Source organism: Notolepis coatsorum (genome assembly GCF_963971535.1).
Source record: "Notolepis coatsorum genome assembly, chromosome: 8".
Lineage (NCBI taxonomy): Eukaryota > Metazoa > Chordata > Actinopteri > Aulopiformes > Paralepididae > Notolepis > Notolepis coatsorum.
Window position 1 is genome coordinate 109,178,880 of NC_140172.1, and position 22,029 is coordinate 109,200,908.

The following is a 22,029-nucleotide window of genomic DNA, read 5'->3' on the forward strand; positions in this document are numbered from 1 at the left end:
AGGGGACATTTATGCACATGTACTGGGACTGCCCACCAGTTAAGATATTCTGGAAAGAGGTGACCCAGCAACTATCAAATCTCTTAACTTGGAATATACCTGTACACCCCTCTGTACTACTGTTGAATGATGTTTTTGAGTGTGCAGTACATCCACAGCTAAAGAGATTGGTTTTATCGGGTATCACAGTGGCTAAAAAGCTGATAGCATCACGATGGTTCCAACCGGGAAAAATGTGCCGAAAGGTCTGGATTATTACATATCTCGATGTGATCTATCAAGAAATATCTACAGCAAGAATTTTGGGTCTCAATGAATCCAAAATGACATTGTGGTTAGAAGTGGTGGAGAAAATAAAAGCTAGCATATAATGGTAATGTCTGGTTAGGAGCGAGGGAAAATGGATGGATTATCCAATGGGGGGTCCGGAAGGGGGAGGTACGAGTTGGAGCATATGTGTGTAGGTTTTTAGATAACAGGTATTAAGGGTATATCCTATATAAGACAATTAACTAAAATGTGATCTCATTGGATGTGCACTGACAACTAATGCTTGTATATCTTATAGTGTGTTGTCATGTTTGTTTATGTTTGTTTAAAAAAATAATAAAAAAATAAAATACAAAAAAAAATATTTTGCATACAAATTATGCAGAATGTAATATCATAACTGTATTACTTTTCTTGCAATTGAGCCAATTTTCCTTAGGTACGGTTTTGAGGTGTGTGAATGCTGAACTGCACTGTTATAATCACTAAGCCATTGTAAGACCTTACCTGTGTCCCTGTATCACTTGTCTCTGCTGCCCTTTGATTAAAAAACGTCCCTATGGCCATTTTCCTTGTTTTTGGGCATATTTCAGTTAGTCACAGTAAAAGTCACCTAGTAAAAGTGAGATAATTGACAATATCAAAACATGCTAGGGCTGTACCGAATAGTTCGAAGCTTCGTTCATAATGTTGACATTCAAATTCTAAATCAACATAAAAAATTGTAAAAAAAATTAAAATAATAATCTTTATTTTTTTATTTTAAAATTTGTATTTGCCAAGGTATGGCGAGTGCCATACCTTGCCATACCAGAACGACGCCCCTGGATGACATCACATATGAGGCTTGATGCTCTGATTTCCAGCTTAGCGAGACTTGCACACTAACTTCTGTTCTAGGGTGGATTTCCCCCTTTCTAAGAAACAAACTAATTTGGTAAGCGAGTTGGGTGTGGGGTGTTCCAAGTAAGAGATAGTGAGTAAGATATTAGTGAAAGAAGCAGCTATAGACAGAGAAATGATCCTAGGTTGTTCACATCCGTTCAGCTCATCGGACTGATGCTGATAATGACATAAAATCACTGTATGACTGACAAACCCATTGTGTTTTACTCTGATTAACAGGCGAACAGAGAAGAAGAAAGCACATGGAACTGTGGCAGGCACTGGGCCGACAGACACGGATTAATGAATAATAAAGAGTCTGCAGTCTGTTCCCCAGGTGTTTTATCTGGATCGTTTTCCATCCACACGGATCTTTGATAAAGATTTGTTGTGAATATAAAAGCTTTCTGGGAGTTTTTCTGTCGTCAAACAGTGATCTCTAGGCAAAAGATGGTACAACGTGGTACTGCGCTTAGTTTAGTTTTTGTTTTAGTCTGATGTGTGTGGATTGGATTTCAGTGGGTATAGGCCAGGGGAGGGGTTGCTATTGGTGGCCACAGGAAGAATAGTTTCTAAGGCAGCGACTAATGCGGATCCTAAATAAACATAAACACCTCAGGCTCTAGAGAAATTCACACTATAATAAGTTACTAAACTCCAACCCACACAAAAAAGTAAACAAAGCGCAATACCAAGCAGGGCTTTTGCCTAGAGGTCGCTGCTTGGCGGTATTACAGATTATACCTTTAAAGAAGTGTGCAGACTCGTATTATTCATAACTCTTATTAACAAACATGCTGTCCACCTTGTTCATGAAGAATATACTCTATACTATATATATATATATATATATATATATATATATACTATACAAGTAGCCTACATCACAGTTTCCATGCAGACGCTGCTGGCAACGTCTTTGCAGTGGGTTATCTGGGTATCTATACATAGCAACACCAAAACATACAGCAGTTTGACCTACTTCTCGGATGTTGGCCCTATATGTTCTCATCAATGATTCACAGACTCGTCTCACTAAGAGCCTCATGAAAGACACGCTCGACGATCGTGAAAACACCTTGGCCACTCGAGTAAAGTAATGTATCAGGGTCGCTTTGCGTACAGTCCTGTCAATTCAATATGTAAGTAGATATTGAAATGTATTCGCTAATAATAATAACACATAGATTGGATGTGACAGCTTTTCAGTTTTTAATATGAAATTCCAGACGAACGGCAAAGGAGTGGTGGCTGAGGGGTGAAATTATTTGAAAAGCGAGGGCAGTTGGTAGAGAGGGATTATCAAGTTACCCAGGCAACTGTAGAAAACAAATGTGCAAAAAGAACGGCGTGCCAATCTTCTGCATGATTGTCAAATCGTTCTAGAATTAATTAGACTTCTCATTAAATTAATTCTTATTATAAGTGTAAATATGCAAATAGTTCTTATTATAATAAGTGATACTATTTAGACTTCTTTACAAACTAGGGCTCTTGATATCTAGTTGCCACACGAACCGCTCTCATTACAAACCAGTGAGAAGTTATTTCATGATAATTAATTTGTTACCCTGCTACCTAAGTAATCATGCTCCTTAAAATGCCCTCCAGTCATGAGACATTTCTGTTATTGACTGTTGTGAAAACCGTCGGCCCGGCTGGATTTGACCTTCTTCGTCTAAAACTGATTTCTCAGCAAAAAAAAATTATGGCTTCCTGTTTGACGAGTGGTTCAACTTTGTCCAGCCAAACCAGGACATGCGCTTATATAGGAGCCTATAGATTTAATGTTTGTTTTGTTTTTGCAGTTGAAGGTCAACGAGGACAGCACAAGATGTTCTTGTTTCGCAACTTTGCTCTTTGTTGATGAGTCTAGAGTCTTTCTTGAGTTTCAGCACATCTGCTGCCAGGAGATCTAGTCTACAGTGGAGCAAAAAGAACATGCTTAAATAAAGAACTAACCACTGCAGTTGAGAATGGAGAATGAAAGATTCTCTCCTTCCTTTCTAAAACACTTGCACGTGCTGTATCCAACCAACGTACTGCTTATCTCTGTTGATTGAATTCTTTATTGCACTGCAAACTATTTGTCTAGTTATTTTACATTTACATTTAGTAATTTATCTCTGACGCTTTTATCCAAAGCAATTTATAAGTTCTGGGTCAGCAGGAAGGGCACAACTCTTTCAGCTAAGTAACAATGTTCATCATACAGTGTTGAACTTGGGTGCTACAGTCTTTATTTTTTTATTTAAACTTTTTTTTTTATAGCATTTTCCATTATTCAGACAGTCTCTTTACATGTTATCCACAGCACATCATTGTGATACAAAACTACAAGGATTATTCAGATAGTCTTTTTATGTTTTCCACATCACATCATTGTGATACAAACCTAAAAGGATAGGAAAACCAACCTGAAAAAAATATAATACTAATAATAATAATAATAATAATAATAATAATAATAAATAAAAATACAAAACACAAAATGAATTTTTTTTAAAAGAGAAATACAGTCCAGCACATTCCTCACCTTGATCATATAATCAGTCGTTACATGTTACGGTTACACATGGCATATCTACTGTATAATTATAAAATGTACAGAGAATATAAATCGGACCTAAGATATCCTGACTTATTTATCTATCGTTCTCAAATATGGACCCCAAGTCTTTTTGAACACATGTATGCTATTATTAACTTTGTGTATAAGTTGCTCAAAAGAGGCTAATCTAGCAAGCTCATCATTCCACTCTCTAAAGCTGATTTTCTGTTAATTTCCAATGTCTCAATACTATCCTACATCCTGTTATGAGGGCCAGCCTTATCCAAGAGCATAAATACGAGGATAGTTCAGTCTCCACCGGCAATATGCCCAATATACATAATGCAGGCCCTTTAATGAACCTCGTTTCCAATATGTAGTTGATATATTTAATAATAGCTGACCAGAAGTCCTGAACCATCTCGCATTCATATAGCATGTGAACCAATGTACCTCTATTTTTATTACACCTCCAACATATATCATCTCCCCTGAGACCCAGTCTTGACATCTTCGATGGAGTCCAGTAACTCCTATTCATTATCTTGAATCTAATTAAACGTGTCTGCATGTCTCGTGCTATAGAGTACCATGACTGTACTGTTGTTTTCCAGATCTCCCTAGGTATGGGCGTTCCACAATCCTTTTCCCATGTTATCCTGGCCCCCTCATAATTTGGGAGTTGGTGCTTTCTAAGCATGTCATAGAACCTAGATGTTCCCCCTGGACGCTTCCGATTGAATCTCCATAATTCCTGAATATCAGTGATAGGGGCAATATTTTTCTTCCTATTTGCTGTCGTAATACAGCTCCTTATTTGTAAACATTTCCAGAAATCTGTCCTGGGTAATTTATATTTAAACATTAGCTGCTCAAAGGAAAGTAGGTACTGTATACCATCAAACAAGTCTTCTACTAACATTACCCCTGCCCCCACCCAGTCTTCCCATATTACAGACTTTTTACCCATTGTAAATGATTTATTATACCAAATTGAAGATCCTTTTGTATAGTAGGGGGTCCATGCTACATATCTGGTTAGCCCTTTTCCAACTCTCTAGCAAATGTCAGTACTGGGTCTCTATGAGGAACTTCCCCTCTCGTCTGGGATAGGAAGGCTTGCACTGATAATGGTTCTACTAGCTCTTTCTCTATCGCTATCCAAGCAGGAGCCCGGATCTCAGATAGGTTAACCTTGGACAGTTGGCTTAGTGAAGAGGCATAATGCTACCAGTCTATTTGTGGGCATCCCAAACCACCTTCCTCGACTGATGTATATAATTTTGTTTTGTTGAAAGAGGGTTTCTTACCCGCCCACAAGAAGCAGCTCAAGGCCCTATTAAAGAGGAGGAGGGAATTCCAAAGGCAACATGTATGTTACATAATTAATCTGGGATACTACCATCATTTTTACAGTATTTATCTTTCCCATCAATGACAGACTAAGTTTTGACCAGTTCAATAGATTATTTAATCTTTTTTGGATAAGTGGTAATAAATTCACCTGCATTATATCCTTCAATCCTGGAGTAATTGTGACACCCAAGTAGACCAAACCAGATGGGAGCCATTTAAATCTCCAATTATTGCAGATATCCAGGGGGCACAATCTAGACAATGGCATTGCCTCCGATTTATTCCAATTAATCTTGTAACCTGATATACGTGAAAAGGAGTCAATCACAGATAGAATCTCTGGTACCGCAGCCTCTGGATTGCTCGATAGCAATAGAGTATCATCCGCATATAATAGCATCTTGTGTTCTTCTTGACCTGCAACGATGCCTTTTATGTTCACATTTCGCCTGATGGCCGAAGCTAAAGGCTCTAAGGCCAGTGCGATTATAAGAGGGGAAAGGGGACAACCCTGTCTGGTCCCACGCAGAAGCTTGAAAGGGGCGGATATGTTCCCATTGGTAAGGACTGATGCCCTTGGGCATTCATACAGTAGCTTTACCCATGTAATATACGAGCTACCAATCCCATACCGCTCAAGAGTCGCAAATAAATACTCCCATTCAATTCTATTGAATGCTTTCTCTGCGTCGACCTCCTAGACTCAGTTTGGCTTCCGGACTGGCCACTCCAGAGAAACGGCCCTCATTACAGTCACAGAGGCACTTCACCTAGCAAAAGCGAAAGGACTCTCCTCTGTCCTGATTCTCCTAGATCTATCTGCAGCCTTCGACACAGTCAACCATCAGATCGTCCTCGCATCCCTCAGGAATGGGAGTGGCTGGCTCTGCGCTGACATGGCTGACATCATACCTCAATGACCGCTCCTACCAAGTGTCATGGAGAGGGACCCTGTCGGCCACCCGCCCCCTGCGGACGGGTGTCCCCCAGGGCTCGGTCTTAGGACCCCTTCTCTTCTCCCTCTACACTAAATCTCTGGGTAACATTCTCACGTCTCATGCCTTCTCGTATCATTGTTATGCCGATGATACTCAACTCTTCCTCTCCTTCCCTCCCTCCCTCAGATATCCACGTCTCTGAGCGGATCTCTGCCTGTCTGTCCGACATCTCCGCCTGGATGATGACCAACCACCTCAAACTGAACCTAAGCAAAACAGAATTGCTCCACCTGCCGGCCAAATCCTCCCCCCTGACCGACCTCTCCATCACAGTCGAGAATGCAGTTGTGACCGCGTCCCCGACCGTCAAGAACCTTGGTGTTGTCCTCGACGACTAGTTGAACTTCTCTGCTCACATCGCAGCGACAACCAGAACCTGCAGATTCCTCCTGAGCAACGTCAGAAGGATCCGCCCCTTCCTGACAAAAGAAGCCACCCAACTCCTCGTCATCTCCCGCCTTGACTACTGCAACGCACTGCTTGCTGGCCTCCAGGCCACTGCCACCAAGCCTCTTCAACTCATTCAGAACGCAGCGGCCCGCCTGATCTCAAACCTACCGAAGTCGGCCCATGTCACCCCACTTCTTAGGGACCTACACTGGCTCCCCATTGCTGCACGAATCCGCTTCAAGGCCCTCGACCTGGCATACCGTGCGGCAAAGGGAACCGCTCCCGCCTTCCTCCGGTCAACTACTAACTACACACCCTCAAGACCCCTACGCTCTGCATCTTCTGGCCGTCTCAGACCCACTCCTATCCGAGCTCCGGGAGGGTCATCAAGGAGAACCTGCCTTTTCTCAGTCCTTACCCCACAATGGTGGAATGAACTACCCACCCCAGTTAGGACAGCCGAATCCTGTCCAATCTTTCGCTATCGACTTAAGACAAAAAATATATAATAATTAAAATCTAACCCTAACTAACCTTACTGTCATGCACTTGTCCTAATAAACTAACCTACACTGTAGCACTCAACACTTTGATGAACATTGTTACTCAGCTGATAGAGTTGTGCCCTTCCTGATGACTTGTCCTACAGGACTTGTAAGTCGCTTTGGATAAGGTCCGGACTGTTATGCACTAAGCACTTTGTAATACAAATAAAGAACCTATAAATGCTGCTAAACCACACTCTGCACTAAGCACTTTGGGACAATTAGTTAGATTTGATTGAATATGCTGCTAAATATTGTCATATCATACATTATATTGCACCTTAGGCTGTTACAGTGTTTTGCTAAATTATATATATTTTTTTTTATGTTTTGTGTACACCAGAGGTCTGAGTGAAACAATTTAAATCGGAGCTTTACAGAATAAATGTCCTGTTCATATGGTAGTATTGACAATAAAGCTTGAACTTGAACTCATATTTACCTGATTAGTATTAGTCCTTTTACACATTAGTCCTCTGGATTACACCTTTAAGAGATGATAACTCACAATGACGCTTAGCATTGCACATCTGCTTCTATACAGCCGCGGATGGAGATTTTTACAAGCATGAGAACAGGCTGTTTCTAGTGTATTCATGTCCAGACTGTTGAAAGATAATCACCCTTACTAGCCAAGATCTCATTGGGAAGTGATGTGGACAAGAGCCAACCCAAACACTTCCAAGCTTCAATCACTGCCATGTTAATCAATAATCAATGCCAAAATCATTATTCTAATGCTTAATTTTCTTTTTAACCACTCCAAATAATTTAAGTAATTGCTTATAGAAACAATAATCCAACATTCAATTTGAAAATCAGTTCTAATTTTTTGTCTATAGCCTTCAGAAAACCACACTTTTGCAAGCGGGAAGAATAAAGCTTGGATTATTTACTTATAATTACTACTGAAACTTTGAGGTTATTGGGACAGTCCTTGAATGGACATATCAGCCAAGTAACACTGCCAGGCTGTGTGCAATAACTTCAGGGACAAACCTGGACAAACCTGAATTTCAAGTCTGTTTTTTTCCCTCCACAAGGTATTTGACAGAAGTACGTGGTGGGAAAGGTTGTTAGCATTCCTCATTAAAAAACAATGATCATTACTGGCTAATTAGCTATCTTGCAGCTAACGGTAGACCTTGCTTGTCTTTCAGTATTGCCGTTTGCAGCGTTGTCGGGGGGCGTGCCCATTCCTAGCAGGCCGAGTGCTTGGCCCCCGGAAGAGCTGCTTGCAGCGTTCTCGAGAACCACTCATCCAATCAACTTCACACTTGACACAGCACTCTGTTGGGTCCCCAGCAATCCAGTTGTGAAGTCGATCGGAAGAGCGGTTTTCGAGATATGCGAAGGCCAACGAGGACAGACATGCAGACAGACATAGATTCCTTCCTTTTTATATTAGTTTGATGAGGAATGCTAACAAACCATGTTTGTGACAAACCACAATGTGACATGTGTCTGGAGTAGAAAAATAACAACACTAAATGTCTCTATAAGTTACACCCCTGTATACCAGTGTGAAAAGCCTCATTGCAGCAGGTGGTTTAAACCCTGTTGAGTTCACTGGACTGTGATCCCTGACTTGGTCCCTGAACCTCCCACCAGACTGCACTAAACCCTTAACATACCTGCTGGTGCTTTTCAATTCTTCATCACAAACTCCTTGTCCACACATCTAACCGCTTATCATACTTAATGACCTCCACCACATCCTCTTCTCCAGTGAGGGAGAACTGATGAGGTGGTGGAGGTGGTCTCACCCCCCCTTCCTCATCCTCCTACATTTGCTCCTCTTCCCTCAAATAGAGAATCAGATGACCTGAGAGGGAATGAGGTCCTTGAAAACATCCCTTGGTCTCCTTTCATCTTATCGTCGCCGTCATCCTCCTCCTTTTCTTCTCCTCCAAGGAAGGGGATCATCAGACAAGTTGGAGGAGGAGGTCCTGGAAGGCCTGCAGGTCCTGGCAGGAGCTCCTCAAAGCTCCCTCAGAGCCCAGCTGGGCAGCCAGAAGGAACAGCCTCCTTTCCTCAGCCAAGGAACCCAGAGACAGGGCGTCATGGAGCTCAGACACATTCACTGCATTGGGTTTATCCTACAAAAGGTACAGAGAAGGACAAGGTGGTTAAAGCTGCAATAATTATTTTCTGACAGCACATTTCAGATATAGCTTACGTCAGCTAGCTTTCTACCTTCAAACAATGTTCCGGGGACCCATCTTTCCTCTGAAGAAATTATTCACTTATGAAAATATACCTTAGGTTATTAGATTGTTTTTCCACTTTGACTCTCCCAAAACTACATAGTGCACCTTTAACCTGGAGTCAGCACGATACCTGACTCCAGTGTGGGTGCATCCTAGGACTGTGTATTGGTGGGAAGATCATGATACAGGGGCTGTAATTCAATATATTGTGATACTATAAACACTGCAATATGTAACGGTTTTAAAACGTAAAAATATCTTTTGAAATTGCATGGCATATAGAAAAAACAAATCAATTCATTATTCATCAATACTAAATTATTTTCAGGATTCTTTAAGACAGGGGTTCTCAAACCTTTTTATACCACAACCCCATTTTATTTAGGAATATTTTTGGCGACCCCACACTTAATGTATCACGTAATTTCAACGTGGAAATAAGGAATATCAAAATAAAACGTTAAAAAACTTTGTTAAACTTGATCATGCATATTTATTAGAAAATGAAATTACAGCACTATGTTATCAATGAAATTAATTAATATTATCCATTTCTGTGTATACAGAAACAAATCCGTACACATACACATGATACACACGATACACACACAACACACACGGCACACACGATACACACAATACACACAATACACACACGACACACACAATACACACATGACACACACGACACACACGATACACACGACACACAACACACACGATACACACGACACACAACACACACGATACACACAATACACACACAACACACACAATACACATGATACACACGATACACACACAACACACACACACAATACACACAATACACACGATACACACAATACACACAATACACACACGACACACACAATACACACACGATACACACGACACACATGATACACACAAAACACACACGACACACACACAATACACACACACACACACACGATACACACGACACACACGATACACACGACACACATGATACACGTACGGCACACAATACACACGATACACACATGGTACACACATGATACACACACGGTACACACAATATACACACGATACACACACGATACACAAACGATACACACATGATACACACACGATACACACATGATGCACACACAATACAAATGGTACACACACGATACACACAATACACACGATACACACAATACACATACAATACACACACAATACACACAACACACACAACACACACGGTACACTATACACACAATACACATGATACACATGACATGACACACACAATACACACGATACACACGGTACACTATACACACAATACACATGATACACACACAACACACACAATACACACAATACACACGATACACACGATACACATGATACACATGATACACATGATACAGACGATACACATGATACACACGATACACATGATACAGACGATACACATGATACACATGATACAGACGATACACATGATACACATGATACAGACGATACACATGATACACATGATACAGACGATACACATGATACACATGATACACATGATACAGACGATACACATGATACACATGATACAGACGATACACATGATACACATGACACACACGATACACATGACACACGCCCGTAGAGCATCCTGTTCTAAAATCATACCTGTTTGTTTCCTAGGACCACCACAGGAAGCTGTGAGTCAACACTGAGGAGGCGGTGCAGCTCGGCCTTAGCCAATGGGAGCCGGCGCCTGTCGGAGGAGTCCACCACGTACACCAACACATGGGTCTTCCTCATGTACTCTGTCCAGTACCGACGCAGGTCCTCCCCACCACCAACTAGCAGCCAGGGGGCAACAACCAGCATTCAATAATTAGCATTCAAAATACAATTAAACTATTAAAAGTATTGAAAATTGGTATTGTCTGTCTCAATATTTTTCAATACTGGTTGGTATAGATATGATTAAATCAGTACCTTGATTGTGTTGATTTACAATGCCAAGCCATAGTGCTGTGAAACTGCATAGCTCAATGGGTATTCATAATAACCACTTATAATGCATTACAATTATGACTGTAATTTAGTCTGGTTATTAACATAGGGTTAAGGAACTGTTATGTTAATAATAACCACACTTACAATGCATTAGGCATTAGGCCTACAATAAATTACAAATATAATAGAGGCCTTTCATGGAATGTTTAGAATATCCATGTGTCCTCCATGTTGGAAGAAACAATGGTTGCTATGTGCAAAACAACGGTTGATATCTGAGAAATATATCAACAGAAATTGTATAATTTGATTATTACTGGATCTTGTAAAGAAGACAACGTGGACCAGTAATATAAACTTTTCCAGTGTTTTACCCACTGTACCACTGCCCTTCAAGTCCCTGTAAATCAATAACAAATAGGGTTCTGAGTTTTTCAAACCACAGAAAAATGTGTTATTAACTACCCAGCCAAGTGTGAATGATAAAAAAAAAAAATAACTAATATACATATCAAAAACAGCTAATGTACTCAGTCTATAGTGTGGTAGTGAAAGGTTAACCTTCTGTAGTATGGTAGTGAAAGGGTTAACCCTTCGTCGTGAAAGGGTTAACCCTTTGTAGTGTGGCAGTGAAAGGGTTAACCTTCTGTAGTGTGGTAGTGAAAGTGTTAACCCTTTGTAGTGTGGTAGTGAAAGTGTTAACCTTCTGTAGTGTGGTAGTGAAAGTGTTAACCCTTTGTAGTGTGGTAGTGCAAGGGTTAACCTTCTGTAGTGTGGTAGTGAAAGTGTTAACCCTTTGTAGTGTGGTAGTGAAAGGGGTAACCTTCTGTAATGTGGTAGTGAAAGGGTTAACCTTCTGTAGTGTGGTAGTGAAAGGTTCCCAGTTCGATCCCGGCTCCTCCCGGCAGGGTGTCGAAGGGTCCTTGAGCAAGAAACTTAACCCCTAACTGCTCCCAATGAGCAGGTCGGCACCTTGCCTTCGCCGTCGGTGTGTGAATGTGTGAGTGAAGGGGTGAATGTGAGGCACAAGCTGTAAAGCGCTTTGGATAAAAGTGCTATATAAATGCAGCCCATTTACCATTATTATATAAACAGCATTATTACAGTTTATTAACAACATACTGAATTATTTTGCTGTTACACATCAATACAAAGTAAACCAAACATTTTGAATGTTGCAATTATCTAAGCTAAAATCTCAAATCTGCGGTAATTTAGGAGTCTGCACACATAGTGTAGGGGTTGATGATCTCCTGTATCTGTCAGGCTGACATCTTGGGATGTCCAGTTTGTTTGAGTTCCTTGTCTGACGACCTGTGAGCTCCTCCCTGAGGGGGACGGGGGGCTAGCCAGTCACTAAAGTTGGACTTCAGCACCTTTCTGGCAAAGCTAAGACACGGTTGAGTGCATCTCTCTGCTAGAGTGCACAATCCGAGAGTGCAGAGCGCCTCTGGGTCCCCTGAGTACCTCAGTGCCACGTATGATTTTAAAAGCTCATTTTCTGTGTGCCTTCCAGCCCCTTAGCCTGGTCTGTAGTCGGGGAACTGTGCCAGACAGCGACTGCATACTCCAGCACCTGGTGCACGTAGCCTGTGTAGATGGAAACCAGTTCTGGGCTTTGGCTGTGAGTGACCCTGGATGGTGACCCCCAGGACTTTGAGTGACCCTGGATGGTGACCCCCAGGACTGTGAGTGACCCTGGATGGTGACCCCCAGGACTGTGAGTGACCCTGGATGGTGACCCCCAGGACTGTGAGTGACCCTGGATGGTGACCCCCAGGACTGTGAGTGACCCTGGATGGTGACCCCCAGGACTTTGACTGTGAGTTACCCTGGATGGTGACCCCCAGGACTGTGAGTGACCCTGGATGGTGACCCCCAGGACTGTGAGTGACCCTGGATGGTGACCCCCAGGACTGTGAGTGACCCTGGATGGTGACCCCTAGGACTGTGAGTGACCCTGGATGGTGACCCCTAGGACTTTGACTGTGAGTTACCCTGGAGTAACCCACGTTTGGGCCAGAGTCATATCATCTACATATTTCCAGTGGTGTGTTCTGTCCTGGAGGTCACTGTTAATCAGTGCTAGGAAGACTATTATGCCCTAGAAATGTCCCTGGTAGCGTACTTCTCTGACAGCCATCGGTCATGAAACTGCAGATCCATAGACTCAGGCCCGGTCTCACTCCAAGATCAAGGAGGCACCGTACTGCGATCTACAGCATCAAAGGCCTTGGATAAATCTATTGTAATTAGTGCACACTGGGCCCGGAACATGAACCCTGTACCAAATCCCTCAGTCAGAAAGCTTGTCTGTCAACATCTTGGTCCTTAGTGCTAGTGCGCCTGAAGCCGTGAGAGCGAGATCAAAAGCGATTTTTAGTCTTGGCTGATTACAAGATGACCCATTACTTACTTACACACTGCTAACAATGAGCTGGGATTCATTAACAAACAGGTGACACTATTTGATACCGGGACGCCGAGCGTGCAGCCTTCAAACGAGACGGTTAAACATTAGACTACCATGTAATGTCATAATGCCAAGGATTTTGGCTAGACCACAAATGGCTAAAACTTTTTTCTCAATCTGCATCACGGATCTTTCATCGACTGATTTGGGGGGGGGGGGATTAGAACATTTATTTTATATATTTTTCTAGAACAGTTTCACAAATCTAGCTTACTTGTGAAATCATACGCCTGGAAGGGTTAAAACTCTCAACTAAGAAAGGGCTCTTACTCTCCAGGAAGTCCAGCTGGCAGGCGGGGGCATTGAGACTCATGAAGTTGAAGCCACGGGTGGGTCTACATTCGACTCTCTTGGCCTCCTCCCCCGGGGTCAGGCCCTGAAGCATACTGCTCTTTCCAGCCCCGTCCAGACCCAGGACCAGCACTTGGCGCTTCTGTCGCTCCTCTTCTTCCTGCAGGCAGGCACATGTACGGACGTGCATTTGAATTGGCATGTTCCTAATAGAATCAGTACACATCAACATAATAATTCAAATACAATTACGTAACCTTAATTAACCTTTGTGCAAATGGACATATATTTGAATTTCATATTTATCTATTTTTGTTTTTATTTAAATATTTTCTTTTTCATTGTATTTCAAAGATACACACGATACACACACAACACACACACACCACACACAATACACACACGACAGACACAATACACATGATACACGCGATACACACACCACACACACGATACATACGGTACACATGATACACATACGACACACAATACACACAAGATACACACACGGTACACACAATACACACACGGTACACACACACGATATACACACAATACACAAACGATACACACATGATACACACATGATGCACACACGATACACATGGTACACACACGATACACACGACACACACGATACACACAATACACACGATACACACAATACACATGATACACACACGTTACACACATGATACACACATGATGCACACACGATACACATGGTACACACACGATACACACGACACACACGATACACACAATACACACAATACACACAATACACATGATACACACAACACACACAATACACACAACACACACAACACACACAATACACACGATACACACGACACACACAACGCACATGATACACACACAACACACACGCTACACACAACACACAATATACACGATACACACACGACACACACAATACACACGACACACATGACACACACATGACACACAATACACACGATACACACAACACACACACGGCACACACAATACACACAACACACATGACACACACGCCACACACAATACACACGATACACACACCACACACACGATACACACGGCACACATGACACACAATACACACGATACACACATGATGCACACACAATACACATGGTACACACACGATACACACAATACACACACGATACACATACAATACACACACGATACACACAACAAATAAGCTATTTCAAATGCAAAAATATAGATACTGAAATATACACTTGAATGCCAAATGTGTGAATATTATATAATAACAGACAGGAATGCAGTGCGATATCAATCACATAGATTTCTTAACACATATTGAAAATAGCTCTAAGCTAGGAGGACAGGCACATACATAAATAAAATAAAATAAGGGATTATATTAATTGCATATCTCTAATAGAATGAGTACACATCAGCATCTTGATTTTATTCTTTTTCTCATATTGTTATTTACCTTTGTACATTCTCTTTCAATCTGAACTTGGTACGTCTGCCTTTTGTTTTGATGCACCAGCTTCCTGTAATGATCTTCAACTGACACTAAAAATCAATACCCCACTATCCTATGGACAATGTAAATACATGCTCACAAACCTTCCTGCCTCAGTATGTAACTGTTTTTAATTTAAAACATGATCACAAACCTTCCTGCCTAAGTATGTAACTGTTTTTAATTTAAAACATGATCACAAACCTTCCTGCCTAAGTATGTAACTGTTTTTAATTTAAAACATGATCACAAACCTTCCTGCCTCAGTATGTAACTGTTTTATGTAATTTGATCTCACTTTCTTTGTTTTTTCTCTTTTCATCTGTGTTTTTGTCCTATTTATGCAAATGTATTTTTCCTTTTTAAAGTATAGTTTGTGTTTTGAAGAGTTTGAACTTGTAATCTCGATGGCATTGCAAATTAGGCTAAAACCTCAATGTCCATTTACAAAATAAATAAAGGTTTCAACACTGTACTGCTGTTGTCAACAACACAATCCCCTGCCCGGCGGCATAACAAATATTGTATACGCACTACACTCGCACACGCAAACATGCACACATTGCATCCATGTGCACACACGTAGGAGATGGGGCACATTGTCTGCAGTGACTTGAGACGCTATACACCGAAGTGTCTCAGGATGCTTCAGGGACCTTGAAGGATGGGCTTTTGTCCTTTCCAAGGGCAGCCGGCAGGCTGGGGACAAAGTCGAATTGTGGAAACAAGACAGGAGCGCATTTTGTCGTCTTGTGGATAGTGTTTGTGATGAGTCTGTCTGACATTGTGGTGGGCGGCCTGCCATGAACAAGTCTATGTATAGAAAAAATGTTTCAACATCAAAAGACATCACAGAGCCTTCTCCCTTTGAAACCCCCTCCTCCTTTATGTTCTTTTATGCTTTTAATTAGATGGTATATAATGAGTGAGCAAGAAGGTACAAAAGTAATGTGAAGGCATATTTTGTCAGGCTGTAAGACTAGTCTTTCTCAAGGTCGGTATCCATGGAAGTGAAAGGAAGTGAAAGCAGAAGAGTACAGGTGAATTCAGAATGTAATTGGGTAGAGAGTGCAGCCATTAAATTTGTCTGTGAGTGAGAGAAATGTAGAGGAGGTATGTTTTTAGGCAGACATGAGTCAGGCCACCTAAAGGGAGCTAATGATTGGGAAGGGCAGGTAGATCTGGGAGCAAAACTTGTTCCATAGACAGATGGTTGGCACTAACTTGAGGCCTGGCCTAGTGTTATGGTCAGCGAGTCAGCGGGCAGTTTATCTTATATAATTGATGGTGCCCTGGGAGGATTTTGTGGAGGAGGCTTGTGAAAAGAAAAGCTTAGATATGCAGATTTGGCAGCAGAAACTGAACAGCGAGGATACAAATCCTAGGGTTTGTCCAGTAGAAGTAGGATGCAGAGGGTTTATAGCACGATCACTCGTGGGTGGAGTTCGCAAAAGGCGATAAATTAGATGTCGGAAGAAGCATTGAAAGGAAGTCAGTGGATTTGGTTGAAGAGAAATAATGTCAGCTGGGGGCCAAAGTAATTCTGTCGTTTCTGTTTTCGACATAAGCATAGGATAACACAAGGAACTTCTTGTGGGTATCATATGTGTTACAAGTGTGATAACGTGTTGGACCCATGACATGTGCAGAACAGAGGAGACGGGATGCAAGAATTGATTTTCACAAATAAAACACTTTATTTTGAGTAGCGAGTGAACACGTATAAACGGAACAAACAAAAGGGGAGAAAGCTCAAGTCTCCACAAAACACGACAGTAAGGTGAATACACGAAACGATAACACAAACGGGGGGAGATAAAGGTGGACAAAGCAAGTCTCCAAAAATTTATTAAATAAACAGAATACAAAACAAACAGTAACGAGACCTAGTCGCGGGGGAAAGCTAAACTTTCCATAACACGTTAAACGCGGCAAGGTATGAATGACACGATAACTATAAGCAAACACATATATCACTTATCTCTAGACACCAGACATAGATGTACCCACCAGGGAATGCTGGAGGCCCGCTCGCGTGTAGCTTTATGCCAAGCAAGCAGTGCAAAAATTTACCGTAGTGGCGTGCAGTAATGCGCCTTTCATTTTCCGCCGCCCAGCGCCCAGGTCGCGCGGAAATAGGCTGTCTATTGCCATTCTCTTTGACAAACTCTAACCTTAACCAGCTCCTTAACAACGCCTAAACTTAACCGTTCTAACCTTAACCAACTCCGAAACAATGCCTAACCTTAACCTTAACCTTAACCATGCCTAACCTTAACCATAGAAATTATATTGCCATTCTCTTTGACAAACTCTAACCTTAACCAGCTCCTTAACAGCGCCTAAACTTAACCGTTCTAACCTTAACCAACTCCGAAACAATGCCTAACCTTAACCTTAACCTTAACCATGCCTAACCTTAACCGGCGAAAGAATACACGTTAAAAAAAAATCACGTTAAAAAATATTTTCGATGGGATTCGAACTCGCCAGCAAACGAGCCATAGGATCCACAGCCATGTGGCCTTGCCAATTGAGCTATTGCTAGATACTGAATAAGGGGCGGTGACTTATATATATTGAGCTCCGCTCGTGTCGAACCAAGGCGGGATCTCATGCGCATGCGCGGGCACCTCGCGCGAGCACGCCGGCGCACGCACGCACCTGAGCGAGCACGCCGCCGCCGGTGCACGCACGGTAGCATTTGTCTGAAAAGAAGGGCGCTTTACCGCACTGGCGTGCGGTGACGAATGCGGAAGCATTTTTGCACTGCTTGCTTGGCATTAAGGAAAACGCGGCCCGCTCAGCCACTAGAGCGAACCCCCAATGTTACAATCATGGACAATGAGAACTAGCATGGAGGGGGTGGTTCTGGGACGCTGGAACTAACTGTTGAGCCTTCCCGAGGTGCCGTGGGCCTAACTTGAAAAAACACTGGCGAAGGGAGGTGCCCACTTGATAACCCTGGTGATATGCTGGCTCTCTCTACCTATCTATCTACATGTTGGCTTGTAGTGGCCATTAGGGGCCATGTGGTAGGGTATGTACTATGTAGCATTGGCATTGTCAATACCTCAAAGGGGCATGGGTCTGTTGAAGTTGGCAATGCTGTTATGGGTCATATAATACATTCAGGGCGGGATCCACTAAGAATGGATTGCATGGTGGAAATTGCACACTTAACTGCACAGGGTTTGCGCGCGGTATCTGCTCCGTCTTTGCAAGCTATCCACTAAGGACATTGCGTGGATGAGATACCAGCGCAGACACGCCCATTATGTGTGGAGTTTGCTCCTGATCTGCTCCAGCGCAGTTGGCTCGCGGAGCAGTCTGCACCTAAAAAATCCAAGCCTGCTTGCCTCAACGACTACCGCCCTGTAGCTCTCACCTCCATAGCCATGAAGTGCTTTGAGAAGCTAGTAAAGGGCTACATCTGCTCCTCCCTCCCCATCAACCTGGACCCCCTGCAATTTGCATACCGCCCCAACAGGTCCACGGAGGACGCCATAGCCCATGTGCTGCACACAGCAGCATCACACCTGGACAAGAGGCAGGGGAACTATGTGAGAATGCTATTCATCGACTACAGCTCAGCATTCAATACCATAGTCCCCTCCAAACTCATAGCCAAGCTCAGAGACCTGGGCTTGAACTATGACCTCTGCCAGTGGGTCTTGGACTTCCTGACGGGCAGACCCCAGGTGGTGAGAGCAGGCATCTGCACCTCCTCATCCATCACCCTCAACATAGGGGCCCCCCAGGGCTGTGTTCTGAGTCCCCTCCTCTACTCCCTGTACACACATGACTGTGTGGCTCAGCGGAACAACAACACAATCATCAAATTTGCTGACGACACAGTAGTGGTGGGCCTGATCTCTGCAAACGACGAGAGGGCCTACCTGGAAGAGGTCAAGGTCCTGGCGGAATGGTGCCATGAGAACAGCCTCTCCCTGAACGTCAGCAAAACAAAGGAGATGATTGTGGACTTTAGGAGGTCGGGAGTCAGGGACTACAGCCCCCTCAGCATCGACGGGGCACCGGTTGAGAGAGTGAACAGTTTTAAGTACCTCGGAGCCCACATATCCGAGGACTTGACATGGACCACACACATTGACAGTGTTGTGAAGAAGGCACGACAATGCCTCTACTTCCTCAGGCGCCTAAGGAAGTTCCAAGTCAGTCAGAAGATCCTTAAGAACTTCTACTCATGTACAATAGAGAGCATCCTGAGGCAACATCACCTCCTGGTTTGGGAATAGCACCGCACAAGACCGTAGCAGAGAGTGGCACGTTCAGCCGAACGCACAATTGGAGGGGGGCTTCCCACTCTCCAGAACATTTACAACAAGCGGTGCATGGGTAAGGCTAAGATAATTATCAAGGACTCCAGCCACCCAAACAACTGCCTCTTTGAACTGCTGCGGTCAGGCAAGCGATACCGGAGTCTCATGACAAGCACAGAAAGACTCAGAAGAAGCTTCTATCCCCAGGCCATCAGGTTGCTCAACGAACAATAACACTATGCAACAACCATCAAATGCACTCACAACACACACATCCACACGCACACACTCACTTTAAACAAACAACACACTGCAGCACCCACTCTCCACACTTTAGAACACCTAAACACACTTTATATTTATTGGTAAAGGATTTGCACTACAACCCATACCTCAGTACACCTTACTGTAAATTGTTCCTAAATTGTACCTCATCCCATTCTGCTTTGCACTATATAGTATATTGTATATTAGTATATTGCATAGTATATTGTATATTGTATGGTAACTCAGTTACTTCTATTCTGCATTGAACATTGTACATATGTATATACTGAACACTGTGTCCACGTACGTGACTTCTATTTTTTACTTCTATTTTTACATGCTATACTATTTTATTTCATACTTATCTTTTGTCTAGCACAGTCTCTGGAGCGTAACAGAAAGAAGCATTTTGTATAAAAGTATTCTGTACTTCTGTATGACAACTATTAAAGAAACTTGAACTTGAAACTTGAACTCCTGACAGCGCTGTTGGCAGATATCAGGAAGGGGGAAAATAAGCTCGAAATGAGGCATTTCACCATTAGTATTCCGTTAATTCCGTATTGTATTTTGTTTATTTCGTAATTGCATTTGTTTGTCATCCACGAATAAAATATTTAGAGCAGACCTGTCCATATTGCAGAATATTTATACAGAATTTAGGCACTGTGCCAGTGAAGATATTTTATAATTAACACTTTGATCGCCATGGTTAAATTCATAATTTACCATCCCTAGCCAGCTCTATTTGTCTATGGAGAAGTTCCCCTTCTTTGCAGGGCTATAACTTTTTAAATTGTATTGCTCAATTGACATTATTATGGCCCATTCAATGTCCTATATCTATTGTTCAGGGTGTAGCAACGTTATACTTTTTCATTCACATATTCATACTAAAATATGGTCTAAAGTATAAGTATGTTTTTATCGTTTTCTGCAGCTTTCTTCAGAACTTGATTTGCATCAGCGAAAAGCATATTGATGATCAAATACAGTTTGGTAGCGATCGGTGCCAGATAAAGAAATTCAACTGGAGGTACTTCTAGAAGTTACTACGTATCATCTGATGTTGACCGGATGGGCGGGGGGTCGTTTATAATTCCGTGGGCAACGTTATATCATTCACCTAGTGTGGGTCATATGATCATCAGAGCAGTTTATATGGAACACGTTAGAAAATAACGCTGAAACTCACCGTGGCTTCCTCGCGCCATTGGGGGATGAGCGTGGAACAGAATTTTTTCTATTATGGGATGGAGAAATACCGGATCCATTTCCAGGTTGTATAATAGTATATACGTCCAAATCATGTTGTTTATTAAGTTAGGGTGAGCGATCGATTATCCAGTGTGTCAAGATGGAGTCCCGGGAGCTATAGCGAGTGGTCGGACCGAATTTGGATGAGCACCAGTTTCCTGTTTCCGGTTTGCTGTTTGGGCGATCTGCCGATCGGCCACCAGATGGCGCTCTTGAACCGTTAGAGAGTTGAGAGGAGATTAGCAGTATATCTCAGGTCCCCGGAGGAGAAATATGATTTCGATCACAGATTTTTGAAATATTGATATCAAAGACGAGTTACGGCGTCTTCGGCAGAATGAGCATGGCGGGGAAAGACGAGTTCCAGCGTTTTCGGCGATTAAAGTGTTAACGGATATTTTGAGTGAGCAAGTTGTATTTAATGTTTAGTTAGGATAATATAACCTGCATATTATTATTATTATTATTATTATTATTATTATTATTATTATTATTATTATTATTATTATTATTATATGTGCTGCTTAACTCATTCAGCACCAGGAATTAGCCTGGTCCCGTTCTAGCTATGCCACGCTTTAACTCATTCAGTGCCAGCTATTAGTCTTGGCCTTGTAGCTAATGTGCCAGGTTTCCATTACATATTTTCACTGTGCGTCACTATGTTTGGAGAGCTATATCTATATTCTATATTATAGCTATGGGGACAATACTATGGTCATTTTACAGTGACTTTCTTCCATCCAAAATG

The 22,029-nt window shown here is 42.3% G+C and overlaps 1 protein-coding gene across 1 annotated transcript in view; it reads right to left on the reverse strand.

The window, feature by feature from the left end:
• Positions 1–2,386: 2,386 nt before the first annotated feature.
• Positions 2,387–22,029, reverse strand: part of arl10 (ADP-ribosylation factor-like 10) — a 31,782-nt gene continuing 12,139 nt past the window's right edge. The window contains exons 2-4 of the mRNA XM_084319652.1: positions 13,944–14,124; positions 10,865–11,040; positions 2,387–9,094 (exon numbers count right to left, since the gene is read on the reverse strand). Coding sequence (XP_084175778.1) covers positions 8,921–9,094; positions 10,865–11,040; positions 13,944–14,124 — 531 coding nt within the window. The 3' untranslated portion in view covers positions 2,387–8,920. The remainder of the gene's footprint in view (positions 9,095–10,864; positions 11,041–13,943; positions 14,125–22,029) is intronic.